This window comes from Carassius gibelio, chromosome B11, assembly GCF_023724105.1.
Source record: "Carassius gibelio isolate Cgi1373 ecotype wild population from Czech Republic chromosome B11, carGib1.2-hapl.c, whole genome shotgun sequence".
Lineage (NCBI taxonomy): Eukaryota > Metazoa > Chordata > Actinopteri > Cypriniformes > Cyprinidae > Carassius > Carassius gibelio.
Genome location: NC_068406.1, coordinates 23,218,823 through 23,238,782, shown reverse-complemented (window position 1 = coordinate 23,238,782; position 19,960 = coordinate 23,218,823). Strand labels below are relative to the sequence as shown.

Sequence of the window (19,960 nt, the reverse complement as noted above, 5' to 3'; positions counted from 1 at the left end):
TTAGTTAATACACACCCATACAACTGATGCATTTCAGACTTAGCTTCACTCTTTATTCATGATGTTTTAATACATTCTTAAAAAGGGAACAGCTAGATGATTCCTAGCACCGGTCAGTTTTAATATTTTCAAAAGCTGGGAATAAAAAGGTTTGATTATGTCTTGGACATTTGCACAGGGTTGTTCTCACCAGAGATGCTAAATCAGGAGCGAGTGCATTCAAAGCACGGCACGTTTAAGGCAACTGTGATTACGTACATGAAAAGGCTGTTTATTTACAACACAAACATCTGAATAGTTATCAATATAAACTCAAGCATGTTAGAAGCATTAAAACTATTGCTTACATCAATGCATTCCCAGTCTCGAAGTGTGCAACTATAAGAAAAATCTTTTATTCATTAAATGCATGCTTCTCGGAGAACATTTACTTGGATGTACGGCATGCAAACGCCTGGGAATGAGCTGTTTATAATGAAAATAATGGAATAAATCAAGTTGAGGGGCAAAAATAGAGCATTTTTATAAATACACAAAAGTTATCATTATTAACAGAATGTTTATGCTTACTGTAACAAGAACCTAGATGTCCTGCAAGAGCTTCTTAACAATTCTAGTATCTTTCATACTGTGGTCAGATCTACAGAAGACTATAAGGCTACACACATCAAGTGGAATGAATCTGGGAGAAATGTCAGTCCAGGTCAAAGGTGCAATGAACTAAAAAAGGAACAAAATGTTAAAATGCACTGCTGCTGATGTTGATTTTTGGTAGCGATCAACTGAAAATGATACATGGACAGCTTCTGTGCTGCATCAACTCTGCTAATCATGTTCTTTGGAACAGCACACATCCTGCTTGGACAGGAAGTGCAGTTTAGCGTTTGGAGAGCTGCTCAGAAAGCCAGTCTAATCCCTCGTATAAACCCGTCCCTTGAGTCGCACAGGTCGCCTGGACATACCACTGATGAGAAGCACAAGATAGATATATTTTTACCAATAGATGGATACAGTGTGCATTTAAGTGAATGAAAATATCACTAATTTTTAACATGTTTTGAAAGAAGTCTCTTCTGCACAGCAAGACTGCATTAATTTCATTGAAGAAAAAAAAAAATTGTTTAATATTATTAAAACTTAAAATAAATTTACTATTTGAATAAATAATTTATTGTGTTCAAATCTATTTTCAGCATCATTCCTCCAGTCTTCAGTGTCACATGATCTTCAGAAATCAGAATAATATGATTTGCTGCTCAGAAAACATTAGTAATCAATTTATGTGGAAATTGTGAAAATGCTGCTAACTATTCGCAAGAAAATTAATTAATTCAACAAAAACACTTTAAATTGTTCAGAAGTGGAAGTAAAACATTGACAGTGTTACAAAAGATTTGTTTCAAATAAATGCTGTTCCTTTGAACTTTCAATTCATCATAAATGTATCAGTTTCCCAAAAACCTAATAATCAGCAAAACGGTTCTCAACAATAAAAAGATTAAAAACACCAATTATTATTAATAGAACACCAATAATAACTAATAATTGAGCAGTAAATCAGCATATTACACTGATTTCTGAAGGATCATGTGACAGTGAAGACTGCATTAATATATCTTAACATATATTCACATAAAAAACTGCTATTTTCAAATTGTAATAACATTTCACAATATTGCGTTTTTTACTATATTTTGGATTAAATAAATGCAGCCTTCGTGAGCACAATGTTCCAAAACATTTTTAAAAACTGTATTTATTCCAAATGTTTGACCAGTGGTGCACATACTGACCAAGATATGATTAATTTACACGTCTGTGTACACATCTAGATCTATGCATACATCTTAATAACCAAAAAACAATATTACTGTGTGTTTTTTTTTTTTTTTAAATGGAGCTTATCATTATGCAAAACTATTATAATATTGCACTTTAAGCATACATAATTGCATCACTCACAGTTCTGCTCCTGAGTGTTTGCAGGCCGAGTTTGTCCGTCAGCTCACTGATGGCCATGGCGTTTGGTAGATCTTGTTTATTTGCAAAAACAAGTAGAACGGCGTCTCTCAGTTCATCCTCCTGCAGCTGTTGCAGACAGAGTATGAGCAGACATTTAGGGCGTTTTGAAACAGAAATACTTCAGATAGACCACTGTGCACAATAAAAGATGTGTTTTGTTAGTATTCACTCGTGTTGTTGCTCTCAGTGCAGGCACACAGATAAAACCTGAGCAGTTTTTAATCTCAGAAGAGCGTTTCCTCACCATCTTCTGAAGCTCTTCTGCTGCTTCCTGTGCTCGCTCACGATCGTTACTGTCCACGACAAAGATCAGGCCCTGAAGAAACAACACAACTTGTCACATTCAGAGTGAACTAAAATATTACAGTACCTTCTAATACTAATTCAGTACTTTTGTCTTGATTTTCAGTGTGCAAATGTTTAGAGATTCTGAAATCAGAATACACTGAAAAGCTAAATTATGCAAGTCTTATTTCTTTTTAACTAATCAAGATTAATGATTAAAACAAGAACAAATTAGAGATTGAACGATATGGGTTTTTCTATAACCGATGCCGATTTTTAGAGGTCAGGGTCAGCCGATGGCCGATACGTGCTGCTGATATTTAGGGCTGATATCTTGAAGTTTTCCCCTTCATTTCCATGCTAAAATGTAAGTGGATGCACAACATTTCTAAACTTAACATCATTTATTGAACACTGACTTGAACTGACTCTTGAATCTAAATTTTGTGCACTGCAAATTATTAAAATAAAATCTTTTTATCTAAAGTTAATCAAACAAATCAATAAACTGACCAAGTATTAAATATATAATATATGTGAGCGAAGCCTGACTTTCAATCGGCTCAACTAAACACGGATATTGGCCGATATATAAAAAATAAAAAAAATGACAAATATCGGCCCGATATATCGGTCGACCTCTAGAACAAATATCTGCTGATGGAGTCTAAAAAAAAAAAAAAAGAGGAAAAACTAGTTTTTAATTCTGATATTTGTTCTTTTTTTTGTATTGTTCTCTTTTCATTTATTATACAATTAACAAAAACAAAAAAAAAACTAACACAAGCTTGCTTTATTCTTTTTCTATTCTATCTATTTTAATTTTATTTGTTATATTATTTAAAAGCCCTTGCTATTTGTACAGCATTAAGCTAACTGAGACATTGGTATATCATTGCTCTTTAGTTGGTTTTGATTGCTTCCATTGTCGTCATTGTAAGTCGCTTTAGATAAAAGCCCCTGCTAAATGACTAAATGCAAGTATAAACTCAATTTTGTTTCATTTCCAAGAAAACAAGACTTCATATCTTAATTTTGCATAAAAGTATCTTGATTTAAGAAAGTTTTCAAAATCTTTATTAGAAAACAAGAGGAAGATTTTTTTTTCTGAGTATGCTACATTTTATACCACAATTTACTTTTTTTTTTTTTTTTTTTTTTTTTAAAGATAGTTCACCAAAATGTTTTTAAATTCTCTCATTTACTAGGAATAACTGCATCTATCCTGCTTCATTACCACACTTATTATAACACTTAAAACATTTGATTCTTCACTTAATAATGACCCATTTAATTTTACAGCATGCAAACTATAATATCGGTTGCACAGAATAATAATGTTTTAGGCATTTAAATGAATACAAATGAGGTTTTACTATCCTGACACGTTTTTGTTTTGAGGCCAAAGACTGCCTCAAATTTCTTATTTTATATCAATGTCTGAGTTTCTACGACCTCAAGATCACTGTAAACACTTACTTTGCAATCGATTCAGGAAATAAAGAGCAAGCAGAAGTAAGATATTCTCTTACGAGGTTATTGATATAAAAAATGTCAGCAAAGCAAAAGAGAACTGCACGGACAGAAGAGAAACTGTTCTGTTCTCTAAATCAAACTCTAGTAAAGGCCGTTCCAGTTCAACTTAATCCTAATAGTAACACCAACATCCTCATATGAAGCACATCGACGGCATTAAGCCAAACTAGAACCACACACCCGTAGTTGTTTTTCTAGCAGCTCACAAGGCTGGATGATCAAACTCAATCAGTTCGGCCGTGGCACAATGAGCATTTCATCCTGCAGGAATGCTGCGACTCCATTGTTGTTTGACTATCTTAGTCCTGACGCGATGTGATGCATCGGTTTACCTGGGTATTCTGGAAGTAGTGTCTCCAAAGAGGCCTGATCTTATCCTGGCCACCCACATCCCACACAGTGAAGCAAATGTTCTTGTATTCCACCGTCTCGACGTTAAAGCCTAACGGAAGCACACAGGGTTGGGTGCGATATCATTTAAGAGCTGCAGATCTTGCACTTGTGCACATTTCAAGATAAAATTCATGCAATAAATTCACAAAACCGGTGCACATACAAGTCATGAAAATAACTAAATAAATGCTTCATTTTCTTAATGCTACATTTTTTTAAGGTAAATGTTTTATTTTAAACTCAAAAATGTGTTTGTGAAAATATCCGTCCATTAAAAATATACTTACTTTAACCTAAAATCTATGGAGTTTTTATATTTTTTTGTGATATGTAATATTGTATGTTTCCAAAATTCTGGCTTTTTTCCCTCACAAGTTTAAGTTAATATCTCACAATTCTGTTTTTGTTTCCATCAATAAAAATATATAATTGTGATTTTTTTTTTTAAGCAATTCTGAGGAAAAACAATGCATTTGGTATGATTGTGCCACAAAATAAAAAATAAACAAAAAAAAATACATCTCACAATTCTTGTAAGAAGAAGACAAAATTGAGAGACAAAAAGAGCAATGGGGAGAAAACACATCCCTGAGGGACACCAGCGTTGGTGGAGCCCTTTCAATATCTCGTATCCCTTACCTATTGTTGGAATAGTTGTGACTATTTCTCCCAGTTTGAGTTTGTAGAGGATTGTGGTTTTCCCTGCTGCATCCAGACCAACTGAAGAAGAACAGGAATCAAATCAAGTCAAACACACTGGAAAACTTTACTTTGCATAAATACCTTCCTATTTCATGGGAAACAAAGACTACAACTCTCTACAACGACAAGCGACTGCTTTACTGACTTCTGAACAATCTGAATTCATGTTTACATCTATAGATCATAAGAGCATTCATACATGATTTTTATAGAAAACATAATTTAGTGTAAAATGACAACAAAATAGCCGTTTATCAAAGCTAATTCACAACAACAAGCAACTTCATACTCACCCATGAGAATTCTCATCTGCTTTTTCCCAAACAAGCGAGAAAAGACGCTTGAAATGGTCAAACCCATGTTTAAAGCGGCTCAAAGAAGAAGAAAAAGTGTAAAAGTCAAACTTATTCGAGAAGTGTTCGACTAAGAGCTAGCGCTTTAGCACAGCAGCTCTCGGCGCTTCAGATCAACCTCCGTTAAATATCAAACTCCAGCTCACGGCAGCGGAGTCAGAATCACTCTTTCTTTGGATTTCTTTCACTCTTTCTTCTTTCTGTCCAGCTGAAAGTGAGTTTTGACCAACAGCTTGAGTGCTACTTTTTCTGGACCACGTCACACTTTAGCTCCAACGCGGTCGAAATGACGTCACCACCGGTGCCACATCACGAAACATGATGAAGAGCCGACAACTTCAAACACATCACCTTTCTTCATTATTTAAGTAATAAGTGTGAGCTTTTAAGTTGAAAATGTTCATACAGACTGAAACGTAAACATACATGAACGCATAACATGTATGTAAAGAAATATTGCATATGGTGACTTTTTTCTTTTTTTTTTGTACTTTTCTTCTTTTTTTTAACATTATTTAACTTTAAAAAAATGTGACAGTGCACCAGTAATACATTTAAAAATAATAAAAATTATTAATTCTATGTTTAAGTTCTTTTTCAATGTTTTTTTTACTTAAAATTAATTAATTTATGTATCATAAGAAGGCATTAGGTTGCCTTGGTTGTTACTGTAAAGTCACTTCAGATGAACAACTAAATGAAAACAATTATATTTAATACATTTCTCAAAAATGTAATCCAGTTTTCAAATATGATTATAGTTATTGAAAATGAAACAGTAACATACTACAATACAAATACATAATTTTTTTTCAAATTAATGCATCATTTATTGGAGTTATTTGCTTGTACAGATTGATATCTATCTATCTATCTATCTATCTATCTATCTATCTATCTATCTAGTACCATAATTATGCAAAACACTATTTCTCACACATTTTTTCTATTTGTGATATTTATTAAATGACACATAAACCCACTACTGTAAATAAATATGCATAATTCATTGGAGATATCTCAAAGGCACGGATACATATATTTCAGGCAGACATCAGTTTGTTCTTCCAAAGCCCAAATACAAAAAAACCTCTGTTAAAATAAGTCAAATGTGACATATAACAGCAAGTCTTTTGTAGCATTAAATTAACAGGACATTAAATACAGTAATAGATAAATAAAATAATAGTAGACAGCACAGTAGTAATGCATAATTTATAAATTCACAGACAATCTGGTGAATTTAAAAAGGCACATAATGAAGGCAAGCATACATCTGAGACAAAAATAGGCCTAGACTATAGGCTACATTCCGTTGATGTAGTGTCCTTTCTTCAAGTAGTTTGAACGCAGCAGTGTTTTATCGTCTGGACAGTTGATCTGAGAGCCAATCCAGTCCTTCATATAAACCGGACCCTTGAACCGCACATGTAGCCTGAACAAACCACTGAGAGAGAGAGAGAGAGAGAGAGAGAGAGAGGTTAATTTCACTGAAACACACTGACATCACGCATCACGTGTCAAACAGAGTGTGTGTGTTCACCTGTCGTCCTCTCAGTGCGTGTAAACTCAGTCTGTCTGTCAGCTCGTGGACCGGCATGGCTTTGGGTAAATCCTGTTTGTTAGCAAGAACTAACAGAACCGCGTCCCTCATCTCGTTCTCCGCCAGCATCGCGTTTAGTTCCTCTGCTGCTGTTTCAATCCGGTCATGATCACTGCTGTCCACCACAAAGATCAGGCCCTGAATCACACAAACACACACTTTGTTCACGCCATTAAAATGGCATTTTCAAAAATAATATAACCGCAAAATCATAATGCATACAGGTGTGTTTGTATTGTACCTCAGTGTACTGATAATAATATTTCCAAAGTCCTCTGATTTTGCTCTGACCGCCAACATCCCACACAGCGAAGGAGATGTTTTTATATTCAACTGTTTCAATATTAAAACCTAAAGAGAAAAATTATAATATTCAATAAAGCCACCAATAAATCCATTTAAGGCATTTAAACATGACAAAATAACTAAAACTGTCTTACCAATAGTTGGAATAGTTGTGACAACTTCACCGAGTTTGAGTTTGTAGAGCACTGTTGTTTTCCCTGCTGCATCCAGACCAACTGGGAGAAGACGAATTTCCATTTATTTCACAATGAAAAATTTCATATATACGCTATATCAGTTTATTCATATGCTCATGGTCTTTGCTTTATGGTCATTACAATTATTTAAGCACATAACATAACATAAAGTGACATAAACAGTAGCCAAACTATAAGACGTTCAATTCAGAGTTACGAGGGGAAAAAATGACTTACCCATAAGCAACTTAATCTGCCTTTTCGGACAGGAACGATAGAAAATCATAGTGAAATAGTTGCCCATGTTTGCAATAAGACAGAACCGCTGTAGCTGAAGATAAACGCCTAGAGTTAAAGGCTCAGACTAGTTATGATGTGTGTTCAGTGTGTGTTATACACCTTTTTCTACAACGCGGAAGTAAGCCTATGGATGAGACTTCCGATTCAATAGCCTCTACAGGTAAATAACGAGGAGAATAACGACGAATATCTAAACGGTCAAACTGTTTGTTCTACAAACCATTGTGTTCATAATTAAGATAATACATTAAAATAATATGATAAGACACACAAACTTTCAATATCAAGCAGAAAAACGAAAACTGGTTTGTTCAGCTAAAAATATAAAATGTACAAATGGTCGCGCCCATTTCTACGACAAGAAAAGGTGGAAAGGATGTTTTGTTTGTTTACTTTCGGTTTGATTGACACTTGACAGCTCCACACTGCCACTCTCAGCTTCCCTCGCGGAAAATCCAACGCGTTCGAAATGACGTCACTTATTGTATCACGTGTCTAAACAAACAGTTTGAATTTGGAAGTCTTTGATTTCATTTGAATAACATTGAACTGAACTTTGGGAAACGTTTTGGTGGAGCGATTGTGTCATTAAAATATGTTAATATTCCAACCTATTTGAGGAGTTATAATTTTTACTGTAATATGTGCCTAAAATAACACATCAGATGAAGAGGACGACCATGAGATGACTTAAAGTTCATTATAATGGGCTCTTCTCGCATTCATAAACAACAATAACACATGAACCAGTTTCACAGCAAACAACAGCAATCAATGTAACACATATGACTATAAAATAATCCTAAACATTAATCAAACAAGCGTAGAACAATCCAGTGCACATTACTCATAGCGACAATTAGATATTATAGTTGTCTCGCGTTATTTTACCATAACATTTTTTATAAATTATAGGATGTTTTACTTTTAGAAAAGCAATTGTATCATAATTTACAGTACACTTACATGTAATGTCTTTTATAATATAATTGTTGTCACAGGCATATGGTTATTTACATTTTTTACTAATATGTTTTTCTTTTGAAGATAGCATCAGCTAAAAACTTTAGCTAAATTACAAATTAAAAGTTAGTATTTTCCAAAAATGTAATTCATTCTGCAAATATGATTAGTTATTGAAATTTAAACATAAACTTAAGCTACTAAAATTTTTTTATAAATTCGTCATTTATTTGATCTATTTTTATTCATAAATTATACAAAATGTAACATTATGACCATGTTTGCAATCTGATTCAGAATTTCTGTTGTTATTCATGCATGCATTAAATATTCATCTTACATCAATCTGTCTATAACTGCAAAACACTCTATTTCTCATGCATTTTTCTATTCTGTTATATATATTTAAATGAGACATAAGAATACTATTGTTTGAAAATAAATACACCATTTATTGGAGATATTTGAAGGACACACACACACACATCACACATACTGTATATGTATATATTTTCCAGACAAACATCAGCTTATTCTTTCAAATCCAGATACAACAAAACACATATTAAAATAAGTCTTTCAAAGTGTTTTTTCTTTCAGAGTTCATGGAACAATAATTAAAATAAAAAAATAGCTAAACATGTTTTCAGATGTAACCTCACAATATAAAAAGCACCGTTTTGATTTAATATTAATACATAAAAATGCTTTTGAGATAATAAACAGCTGAAGGCAGATACATTCAATTACAGTATGTATTAGTTTTGAAGTATCAGGCCACAAAAACCCAAAACATAAAGTTCCAGCATTACGGTCGTCCTGAAAGTTGATCTGAGAGCCAATCCAGTCCTTCATATAAACCTGACCCTTGAACCGCACATGTGGCCTGAACAAACCACTGAGAGAGAGAGAGAGAGAGAGAGAGAGAGGTTAATTTCACTGAAACACACTGACATCACACATCACGTGTCAAACAGAGTGTGTGTGTTCACCTGTCGTCCTCTCAGTGCGTGTAAACCCAGTCTGTCTGTCAGCTCGTGGACCGGCATGGCTTTGGGTAAATCCTGTTTGTTAGCAAGAACTAACAGAACCGTGTCTCTCATCTCGTCCTCCGCCAGCATCGCGTTTAGTTCCTCTGCTGCTGTTTCAATCCGGTCATGATCACTGCTGTCCACCACAAAGATCAGGCCCTGAATAACACAAACACACACTTTGTTCACGCCATTAAAATGGCATTTTCAAATACAATATAACTGCAAAATCATAATGCATACAGGTGTGTTTGTATTGTACCTCAGTGTCCTGATAATAATATTTCCAAAGATCTCTGATTTTGGTCTGACCGCTAACATCCCACACAGTGAAGGAGATGTTTTTATAATCAACTTTATCAACATTAAAACCTAAAGAGAAAAACTATAATATTCAATAAAGCAGACAAAAAATCCATATAAGGCAGTTAAACATGACAAACATCTAACACCAATGTCTTACCAATAGTTGGAATAGTTGTGACAACTTCACCGAGTTTGAGTTTGTAGAGCACTGTTGTTTTCCCTGCTGCATCCAGACCAACTGGGAGAAGACGAATTTCCATTTATGCTATATCAGATTATTCATATGCTAATTTTGATGTATGGTCATAAAAAATATTTAACAATTTAAGCACATAATAACAATAAAGTGGCATAGACAGTAACCAAACTATACGACGTTTAATTCCAAAATTTAGAGGGGAAAAATGACTTACTCATAAGCAACGTAATCTGCTTTTTCGGAAAGAGACGAGAGAAAATGAGAGAGTAATAGTTGCCCATGTTTGCAATAAGACAGAACCGCTGTAGCTGAAGATAAACGCCTAGAGTTAAAGGCTCAGACTAGTTATGATGTGTGTTCAGTGTGTGTTATACACCTTTTTCTTCAACGCGGAAGTAAGCCTATGGATGAGACTTCCGATTCAATAGCCTCTACAGGTAAATAACGAGGAGAATAACGACGAATATCTAAACGGTCAAACTGTTTGCTCTACAAACCATTGTGTTCATAATTGAGATAATACATTAAAATAATATGATGACACAATTACTTTCAATATCAAGCAGCAAAACGAACTGGTTTGTTCAGCTTGAAATAGTTGGACGGAGTGGACGCAGTTGAGACCGGAAGCCAGACCCATTGAATTTACAAATGGTTGCGCCCATTTCTACGACAAGAAAAGGTGGATAGGTTTTGTTTGTTTACTTTCGGTTTGATTGACAGCTCAACACCGCCGCTCTCAGCTTCTCTCGCGGCAAATCCAACGCGTTCGAAATGACGTCACCTACTGTATCACTTGTCTAAACAAACTTGTCTTTTTAAAGTTTGAATTTGGAAGCATAGCAAGTCTCAGTTAGCTTAAACGCAGAACACGTTGCAAGGGCTTTTAAATAATATAATAAATAAAAAGAAAACACAGAACAGAAAAAGAATAGAGCAAGCTGTTAGAGGTCTTTATAATAAATGAAAAGAAAATTGATAGAATAAAAAAAGATTAGAAAGGTAGTTAGATTTTTTTTTTAAAGAATAGAATTAGAATAGTGAGTGCTAAAGTTAGAGGGTCAAATAAAGATGGAAGAGATGGGTTTTAAGCCGATTCTTGAAGATGGCTAAGGACTCAGATGCTCGGATTGAGTTGGTCTGAAGTAATTAATTGTTCCGAAAGAAAGGGCCTGATCTTCTTAATGTTGAATAAAGCCCCGTTCACACCAAGAACGATAACTATAAACATAACGATATAAGCGTCCACACCAGCGAACGATATCGTCTGTTAATTCTGAGCGCAAGTGCGTCTGCCGCTTTAAATCCTCGAGCTCGTTACAGCAGGATGGATTCTGATTGGATGTCAGTCAATGTTTATATCGTTAATCAGGTGGGAAAAAAATCGTTCTGAAAATGACTCCAACGATACCGTTTCTCTATGCCTTTATCGTTATAGTTGTAGTGTGGACTCTGCTATTCTTTAATATTGAGAATGATTTTTAGAACTATATCTTTATCGTTATCTTTATAGTTATCGTGCTTGGTGTGAACGGGCCTTTAAGCAAATCTGCAGGATCTTACAGTTTTATCAATGTGGTCTGAGAAAGTTAGCTGATCATCAGGGGCGGATCTACCAAAGCCTTGCTACCCCTGCTACCACCCCAGTTGGCATCAACGAATTAAAGGTTATGGCGAATTTGAAAATTTACAAGTGCAAATCTTTCATGATTCGCGATCCCGCTACGAACTCCCGAACTGAATCAAATGATTTATGATCCTCAAACTGACTCAAATGATTCGCGAACCCGCTTTGAACTCTCGAACTGACTCAAATGATTCGTGATCCCGCTCCGAACTCCCGAAATGATTCAAATGATTTGCGATACCCAAACTGACTCAAATGATTCGCGAACCCGCTTTGAACTCCCGAACTGACTCAAATGATTCGCAAACCCGCTACGAAATCCCGAACTGATTCAAATGATTCGCGATCCCGCTCCGAACTCCCGAACTGACTCAAATGATTCGCGAACCCGCTCCGAACACTCGAATTGATTCAAATGATCTGCGAAGCCGCTCCGAACTCCCAAACTGACTCAAATGATTCACGATCCCCATAACTGACTCAAATGATTCGGGATCCCGCTAGGAACTCCCAAACTGACTGAAATGATTCGCGATCCCGCTCCGAACTCCCGAATTGACTCAATCTGCCTAGGGCACCAACTCGCAGAGGGGGCACCATCCCAGTTGCTCTCCAAAAAAAAAAAAAAAAACTTCCTCCATTCTCCCATCCGCGCTTGCGACCGCTCGCAACTCATGTTTGCGGCTGAATGTTCATAATTGATGGATGAATCCAATCCAGCAAAGAGAAAAGAAAACTAAAAGTAAAAAACAAAAAACAACAAAAAAAAAACAGACATAAAGTTGGCTAGATGTTGGACGTTGGACGAGTCTCAAATTTAGGAACCTTCTCTAAAGTTACATGCATATTGGTATACACTTTGGAAATGTCATTGGCTGTTAAAATCTTGTGTTTCTTATAATAAACTTATAATAAACTGACATATTGATAACACTGAACCTTTTATAATGCTCTTAATTACATGTCGATGCATACTGTATGCATTAGTGAGTGTGGTGGTGCTTATTCCTTATATGAACTGTTTCAAATGCAAGACACTGATTGCATGAGATTAAGTTTGTAAATGATAGCCTGTGTCCTTTTGTGTGCACATATATTTATCGTCAAACTGTGATAACTGTGACTAAATTCAGTATATTAGGTCTGCCATATGTTGCCACCCCTCAAAAATTCCTGCCCCCTTCTCGCCACCCCATCAATATTTTTCTAGATCTGCCCCTGCTGATCATCAATCATAACTCCAAGGTTTCTGGCTGTTTTTGAAGGAGGTATGGTTGATGTGCCCAACTTGATGCTGAAACTGGGATGGAACGATGGGTTTGCTGGAACCACAAGCAGTTCTGTCTTGGCAAGGTTGAGTTGAAGGTGATGATCCATCATCCAGGAAGAAATGTCTGTTAGACAAGCTGAGATGCGAGTAGCTACTGTCGGATCATTAGGATGGAATGAGAGGTAGAGTTGAGTGTCATCAGCATTGCAGTGGTATAAAAAGCCATGTTTCGGAATGACAGAACCTAATGATCCCATGTAGACAGAGAAGAGAAGTGGTGCAAGAACAGAGCCCTGAGGCACCCCAGTAGTTAGATGTTGCGACTTGGACACCTCACCTCTCCAAGATACTTTGAAGGACCTATCTGATAGGTAAGACTCAAACCACTAGAGTGTGGTTCCTGAGATGCCCTTTGCCAGTAGGGTTGATAGGAGGATCTGGTAATTAACCATCTAAAGCAGCGGACAGATTGAGCAATTATTGAAGATTTGGACTCTGCTCTTGCCAGTCTTAGGGCTTCAAAAACTGAGAGCAAGGCAGTCTCAGTTGAATGTCCACTTCTGAAGCCAGATTGGTTGCTGTCAAGGAGGTTGTTCTGTGTGAGAAAGACAGAAACTTGGTTGAACACAGCTTGTTTAAGTGTTTTTGCAATGAAAGGAAAATGGGAAACTGGTCTGTAGTTCTCTAAAAGAGATGGGTTGAGGGTGGATTTTTTAAGTAGTGGAGTTATACGAGCCTGTATAAATGATGTTAATAATGTGAGTGAGTGCAGGTATCACTGCAGGAGAAATGGCTTGAAGGAGATGAGATGGAATAGGATCAAGCAGACAAGAAGTAGGATGATTAGAAAGGATGAGTTTGGAGACTTCTGCCTCATAGAGTGAAGAGAAGGATGTGAATGAGTGTATGTTTGCTGGTGATATGAGCTTGACGGATTGTGGTGTGGAAAATTGTGCACTGATGTTTTTAATTGTATTAATGAAAAATGTGGCAAAGTCGTCAGCTTTTAGAGATGAAGCAGGAGGGGGAGGAGGAGGATGAGGACAAAGGAGCGAGGAAAATGTTAAAAAAAAAGCATGCAAGAGTTAGACAAATTATTAATTTTGTAATGGTAGTATGTTAGCTAAATTACAAATTAATAGTTAGTATTTTCCAAAAATGTAATTCATTAGGCAAATATGATTAATTATAGAAAATAGTTACTCTTTTTTTTTTAATATAAATTCATCATTTAAAAATGATAAAAATGTAACAATATGACCATGTTTATAATCTGATTCAGCATTTCTGTTGTTATTTATTTATGCATGCATTAAATATACATCTTACATCAATCTGTCTATAACTGCAAAACACTCTATTTCTCATGCATTTTTCTAATCTGTCATATATATATTTTAAATGAGACATAAGAATACTAAGTTTGAAAATAAATACACCATTTATTGGAGATATTTGAACAGGTAGGACACACACACACATACACACACACACATATAAGTAGATATCAGCTTATTCTTTCAAAGTCCAGATACAACAAAAAACATATTAAAATAAGTCTTTCAAAGTGTTTTTTCTTTCAGGGTTCATGGAACAAGAATTAAATAAAAAAATAAGTAAACTCTCAATATAAAATGCACCGCTTTGATTTAATATTAATACATAAAAATTATTTTGAGATAATAAACAGCTGGAGGCTGTTACATTCAATTACAGTATGTATTAATTTTGAAGTATCAGGCCACAAAAACCCCCAAAAAAAGTTCCAGCATTATGGTCGTCTGGACAGTTGATCTGAGAGCCAATCCAGTCCTTCATATAAACCTGACCCTTGAACCGCACATGTAGCCTGAACAAACCACTGAGAGAGAGAGAGAGAGAGAGAGAGAGAGAGAGGTTAATTTCACTGAAACACACTGACATCACGCATCACGTGTCAAACAGAGTGTGTGTGTTCACCTGTCGTCCTCTTAGTGCGTGTAAACCCAGTCTGTCTGTCAGCTCGTGGACCGGCATGGCTTTGGGTAAATCCTGTTTGTTAGCAAGAACTAACAGAACTGCGTCTCTCATCTCGTCCTCCGCCAGCATTGCGTTTAGTTCCTCTGCTGCTGTTTCAATCCGGTCATGATCACTGCTGTCCACCACAAAGATCAAGCCCTGAATCACACAAACACACACTTTGTTCACGCCATTAAAATGGCATTTTTAATGGCACTATATAACTGCAAAATCATACTGGATATAGTTGTGTTTGTATTAAATTCTTACCTCAGTGTACTGATAATAATATTTCCAAAGACCTCTGATTTTGGTCTGACCGCCAACATCCCACACAGTGAAGGAGATGTTTTTATATTCAACTGTTTCAACATTAAAACCTAAAGAAAAAAATATATTCAATAAAATTAGACAATACATTTAAGCAGACAATTTTATCCAAAGCGACTTACAGCTCATTCAGGCCCTGGGAATAGAACCCACAACCTTTTGCACACCTAACACAATACTCTACCACTGAGCCCCAGGAACACAATACATTTATACAAGGCAGTTAAATATGACAAACATCTAACAGCAACTAAAACTGTCTTACCAATAGTTGGAATAGTTGTGACAACTTCTCCGAGTTTGAGTTTGTAGAGCACTGTTGTTTTCCCTGCTGCATCCAGACCAACTGAGAGAATAATAATTTCCATTTATTCCACAATGAAAATATTCATATATAGGCTATATCAGATTATTTATATGCTAATTTTGCTTTATGGGCATTACACTTATTTATCAGTTTAAGCACATCATAACAATAAAGTGGCATAAACAGCAGCCAAACTATAAGACGTTTAAATCCAAAGTTTAGAGAGAAAATGTACTTACCCATAAGCAACCGAATCTGCTTTTTCGGAAAGAGACGAGAGAAAATCTGAGAGAAATAGTTGCCCATGTTTGCAATAAGACAGAACCGCTGTAGCTGAAGATAAACGCCTAGTGTTAAAGGCTCAGACTAGTTATGATGTGTGTTCAGTGTGTTTATATATAGGGTTTTTTACTTTCGGTTTGATTGACAGCTCAACACCGCCACTCTCAGCTTCTCTCGCGGCAAATCCAACGCGTTCGAAATGACGTCACCTACTGTATCACGTGTCTAAACAAACTTTTTATTATTATTTTTACAGTTTGAAGGGTTTGATTTCATTTGAATAACATATAACTCAATAAATGGTTGGGAAATGTAAGGAGGGAGTACATAAACCGTGAAAATGTTTTGTAAAAAAAAAAAAACTATCAAATAGCCTACACTTGCAGCTGTGGTTGCCAGACACATACCCTAAAACACTGTAATAATGTTCAAACGTTTTGGTGGAGCGATTGTGTCATAAAAATATGTTTATATTCCATGAGATGACTTAAAGTTCATTGTAATGGGCTCTTCTCGCATTCATAAACAACAATAACACATGAACCAGTTTCACAGCAAACAACAGCAATCAATGTAACACATATGACTATAAAATAATCCTAAACATTAATGAAACAAGTGTAGAACAATCCAGTGCACATTACTCATAGCGACAATTAGATAGTACTATAGTTGTCTTGCGTTATTTTAAAATAACATTTTTTATAAATTATAGGATGTTTTACTTTTAAAAGCATTTGTACCATATTTTACAGTACACTCACATGTAATGTCTTTTATAATATAATTGTTGTCATAGGCATATGGTTTTTTCTTTTGAAGATAGTATCAGCTAAAAACTATAGCTAAATTACAAATTAATAGTTAGCATTTTCCATAAATGTCATTCATTAGGCAAATATGATTAGGTTTTGAAATTGAAACCTTTTTTGTAAAACTTCATCATTTATTGGATCTATTTTTGTTCATAAATTATAAAAAAAAAACGTAACATTATGACCATGTTTACAATCTGATTCAGCAATTCTGATGTTAATCATTTATGCATACATTAAATATACACCTTACATCAATATGTCTATAACTGTGCAAACATACTCTATTTCTCATGCATTTTTATATTCTGTTATATATATATTTCAAACAGATACAGATACAACAAAACACATTAAAATAAGTCTTTATAGTCATGGAACAAGAATTTAAATGAAAAATTAACTAAACATGTTTTCTGAAGTAACCTAGCAATATAAAATATACTGTTTTGATTCAGTACCAATAGTTGGAATAGCTGTGAAAAATTCACAGAGTTTGTAGTTTGCAGAGGACTGTTGTTTTCCCTGGTGCATCCAGACCAACTTGGAGAAGAAATATTTGTATTTATTTCACAATGAACATGCAAGATATACTATACTTTATAGTAGGCCTATGTAATAGGCCTACTATAAATGTAGGCCTTTTACATTTAACCTATAAATTAAGCCTAATTAATATGTACAGTAATATTTAATTAATAATTAATTAGATAGGATAATTATAAATATATATATTAAACATTTACTCACCCACAAGCAACTTAATTTCTTTCTTCTTCATGAGTCGTGAGAATAGGTTGGAGAAGAAGATGCCCATGGTGCAGTAAGATAAAATAAAAATACTAAATTTTGATTCATTTAGTGAAAATTAATAACTACTGTTAAAGGCTCAGCTTGATAATTATGTGTGTTCAGTGTGTGTGTTTATATTGGCTCTTTTACTTTCGGTTTGATTGACAGCTCAACACCGCCACTCTCAGTTTTTTTCTCGCGGCAAATCCAACGCGTTCGAAATGACGTCACCTACTGTATCACATGTCCAAACCAAACTCTTTACAGTTTAGGTTTTAGATTCTGTTTATTACAATCGACCGTTTAAAATCTCTTGGCTGAATAAATCTAGTGTTTTTAGACTCTGTAATGCAATTTCTTTCTGAAGTTTAATTTCACATTATAGAAGGGGGTCTTACAACAAACAAATGCTGTTAATTATTTAAAATGTTTGCTTTTTAATGTATTTATTTTAGGGTTTGGGACATTCTGTGGTGGAAATGTCAATCATAAAATACACATGAATACTATTTTTTATATTGTATCGTGTCACCTAAAGCGCTTAACTTGTACAGCCTAAAAATACTAATAACTCTTGTTTATTTGACTTAGACACGTGGTAGAGCAGGTGACGTCATTTCGAACGCGTTGGATTTGCCGCGAGAGAAACGGAGCGCGTCTGCTGTTGAGCTGTCAATCAAACCGAAAGTAAAAGAAGCCTATATAAACCCGCACACAATCACAGCTTCCCCACACAACCAGCCCGAGCCTCAGCCTCCGGACCTTTATTTCCAATAAATACAGAAACCTTAACCTGCACTTTAAAAAAAAAAAAATGGGCGTCTTCTTCTCTAACCTTTTCTCGCGTCTCTTCGAGAAGAAAGAGGTGAGGTTGCTTATGGGTGAGTGACTACACGTTTTACTTTACTGCAATTACTGAAAATAGTTCTAGTGCATAGCTCTAATGCAAATAAGATAAAATAACTCCTCTGCAAATTAGGCATATACAACTATAAAATATCACCATTATGAATCTTCTACATATTAATTGTGTATAATAAATGTAAATATTTCTTCTCCCAGTTGGTCTGGATGCAGCAGGGAAAACAACAGTGCTCTACAAACTCAAACTCGGTGAAGTTGTCACAACTATTCCAACTCTAGGTAAGAAATTCAGATCTATTAGTAATATATATATAGCGATAGTTCACCCAAAAAGGACAATTCTGTCATTTACTCACCTTTAAAGTGTTCCAAACCTGTATGCGTTCTACTGAAACATAAAAGAAGATATTTGGAAGAATATTGGTAACCAAACTGTTGGCGGTAGCCATTGACTTTTTCATTACTATTGAGGTCAATGGCTACCGTCAGCTGAAGCCAAACTGAAGGCTGCTTGAATAATGTCTGATAATGACTGACTGATTCTCTTTAGGTTTTAACGTGGAGACAGTTGAATATAGAAACATCTCCTTCACCGTGTGGGATGTTGGCGGTCAGGACGTTATCAGACGCCTCTGGAGACATTACTATCAGAACACTAAGGTATGATATGTCACAAACGTATGTCCTTAGTATCTATTATTTGAGGTATTTTAATGACTTGTATTGAGTGTAAGTGTGTTTGTGTGATTCAGGGCCTGATCTTTGTGGTGGACAGCAGTGATCATGACCGGATTGAAACAGCAGCAGAGGAACTAAACGCGATGCTGGCGGAGAACGAGATGAGAGACGCGGTTCTGTTAGTTCTTGCTAACAAACAGGATTTACCCAAAGCCATGCCGGTCCACGAGCTGACAGACAGACTGGGTTTACACGCACTGAGAGGACGACAGGTGAACACACACACTCTGTTTGACACGTGATGCGTGATGTCAGTGTGTTTCAGTGAAATAAACCTGTCTCTCTCTCTCTCTCTCTCTCAGTGGTTTGTTCAGGCTACATGTGCGGTTCAAGGGTCAGGTTTATATGAAGGACTGGATTGGCTCTCAGATCAACTGTCCAGACGATAAAACACTGCTGCGTTCAAACTACTTGAAGAAAGGACACTACATCAACGGAATGTATATATTATCTCCAACTTTATTTTGAAATATTTATGGAATATTCTTCTACATCTTCATTTATAATTCTCAGTACTTTCGGTTTTATTTTATATACATTTTTAATATATATATATATATATATATATATATATATATATATATATATATATATATATAAATAACACGGTTTGGTCTGTTTTTGGTTCTAGTGTACATGTCTGATTACAATATATCTTTGAAATAAATTTGTAATTTATTTATAAAATTATTTATTTCATGTTTTATAAACACTATGCATTAAATACAATTTAATTTAATTGTTCATATTAAATGACAAATT

The 19,960-nt window shown here is 35.1% G+C and overlaps 4 protein-coding genes across 7 annotated transcripts; 1 reads left to right on the top strand and 3 right to left on the bottom strand.

Annotated features, from left to right (window-relative positions):
* Positions 1–27: 27 nt before the first annotated feature.
* Positions 28–5,626, bottom strand: LOC127968325 (ADP-ribosylation factor 4). Its single transcript, XM_052569459.1, has 6 exons — positions 5,232–5,626; positions 4,876–4,956; positions 4,176–4,285; positions 2,267–2,338; positions 1,963–2,088; positions 28–964 (listed from the first exon to the last, which is right to left on the bottom strand). The coding sequence occupies exons 1-6, from the start codon at positions 5,296–5,298 to the stop codon at positions 878–880; spliced, it is 543 nt and encodes a 180-aa protein (XP_052425419.1). The 5' UTR covers positions 5,299–5,626; the 3' UTR covers positions 28–877.
* A 539-nt stretch (positions 5,627–6,165) lies between these two features.
* On the bottom strand, positions 6,166–10,683 carry LOC127968322 (ADP-ribosylation factor 4-like). The gene is made up of 6 exons (XM_052569455.1): positions 10,552–10,683; positions 7,614–7,775; positions 7,335–7,415; positions 7,136–7,245; positions 6,835–7,032; positions 6,166–6,738 (listed from the first exon to the last, which is right to left on the bottom strand). Exons 2-6 carry the CDS (start codon positions 7,678–7,680, stop codon positions 6,652–6,654), a joined length of 543 nt encoding a protein of 180 aa, XP_052425415.1. The 5' UTR covers positions 7,681–7,775; positions 10,552–10,683; the 3' UTR covers positions 6,166–6,651.
* Positions 9,068–17,732, bottom strand: LOC127968321 (ADP-ribosylation factor 4-like). 4 transcript variants are annotated; one of them, XM_052569452.1, is made up of 7 exons: positions 17,555–17,732; positions 15,947–17,347; positions 15,666–15,746; positions 15,341–15,450; positions 15,032–15,229; positions 14,897–14,933; positions 9,068–9,500 (listed from the first exon to the last, which is right to left on the bottom strand). In XM_052569452.1, exons 2-7 carry the CDS (start codon positions 16,011–16,013, stop codon positions 9,448–9,450), a joined length of 546 nt encoding a protein of 181 aa, XP_052425412.1. In that variant the 5' UTR covers positions 16,014–17,347; positions 17,555–17,732; the 3' UTR covers positions 9,068–9,447. The 4 variants fall into 4 exon arrangements, with proteins under 4 accessions (XP_052425412.1, XP_052425414.1, XP_052425413.1 ...); XM_052569454.1 differs by lacking the exons at positions 14,897–14,933; positions 15,032–15,229; positions 15,341–15,450; ... (1 more) ...; positions 15,947–17,347; positions 17,555–17,732 and adding exons at positions 9,632–9,829; positions 9,933–10,042; positions 10,134–10,214; positions 10,390–10,405; positions 10,552–10,673 and having other exon boundaries at positions 9,068–9,537; XM_052569453.1 differs by lacking the exons at positions 14,897–14,933; positions 15,032–15,229; positions 15,341–15,450; ... (1 more) ...; positions 15,947–17,347; positions 17,555–17,732 and adding exons at positions 9,632–9,829; positions 9,933–10,055; positions 10,134–10,214; positions 10,390–10,555 and having other exon boundaries at positions 9,068–9,537.
* A 611-nt stretch (positions 17,733–18,343) lies between these two features.
* On the top strand, positions 18,344–19,748 carry LOC127968320 (ADP-ribosylation factor 4-like). Its single transcript, XM_052569450.1, has 5 exons — positions 18,344–18,477; positions 18,659–18,739; positions 19,011–19,120; positions 19,213–19,410; positions 19,501–19,748. Exons 1-5 carry the CDS (start codon positions 18,411–18,413, stop codon positions 19,585–19,587), a joined length of 543 nt encoding a protein of 180 aa, XP_052425410.1. The 5' UTR covers positions 18,344–18,410; the 3' UTR covers positions 19,588–19,748.
* The last annotated feature ends 212 nt before the right edge of the window (positions 19,749–19,960 follow it).

Bases quoted from the DNA above. Each gene is read 5' to 3' on its own strand.
- LOC127968322 (XM_052569455.1), bottom strand. From the start codon at position 7,680: ATGGGCAACTATTTCACTATGATTTTCTATCGTTCCTGTCCGAAAAGG. The intron at 7,246-7,334 runs GTAAGACAGTTT...TTTTCTCTTTAG, and splicing joins CACAACTATTCCAACTATTG to GTTTTAATATTGAAACAGTT. The intron at 7,033-7,135 runs GTACAATACAAA...TGTGTGATTCAG, and splicing joins ATTATTATCAGTACACTGAG to GGCCTGATCTTTGTGGTGGA.
- LOC127968325 (XM_052569459.1), bottom strand. From the start codon at position 5,298: ATGGGTTTGACCATTTCAAGCGTCTTTTCTCGCTTGTTTGGGAAAAAG. The intron at 4,957-5,231 runs GTGAGTATGAAG...GTTCTTCTTCAG, and splicing joins GCAGATGAGAATTCTCATGG to TTGGTCTGGATGCAGCAGGG. The intron at 4,286-4,875 runs GTAAGGGATACG...TGCTTCCGTTAG, and splicing joins CACAACTATTCCAACAATAG to GCTTTAACGTCGAGACGGTG.
- LOC127968320 (XM_052569450.1), top strand. From the start codon at position 18,411: ATGGGCGTCTTCTTCTCTAACCTTTTCTCGCGTCTCTTCGAGAAGAAA. The intron at 19,121-19,212 runs GTATGATATGTC...TGTGTGATTCAG, and splicing joins ATTACTATCAGAACACTAAG to GGCCTGATCTTTGTGGTGGA. The intron at 19,411-19,500 runs GTGAACACACAC...TCTCTCTCTCAG, and splicing joins ACGCACTGAGAGGACGACAG to TGGTTTGTTCAGGCTACATG.
- LOC127968321 (XM_052569452.1), bottom strand. From the start codon at position 16,013: ATGGGCAACTATTTCTCTCAGATTTTCTCTCGTCTCTTTCCGAAAAAG. The intron at 15,451-15,665 runs GTAAGACAGTTT...TTTTTTCTTTAG, and splicing joins CACAACTATTCCAACTATTG to GTTTTAATGTTGAAACAGTT. The intron at 14,934-15,031 runs GTGAACACACAC...TCTCTCTCTCAG, and splicing joins ACGCACTAAGAGGACGACAG to TGGTTTGTTCAGGCTACATG.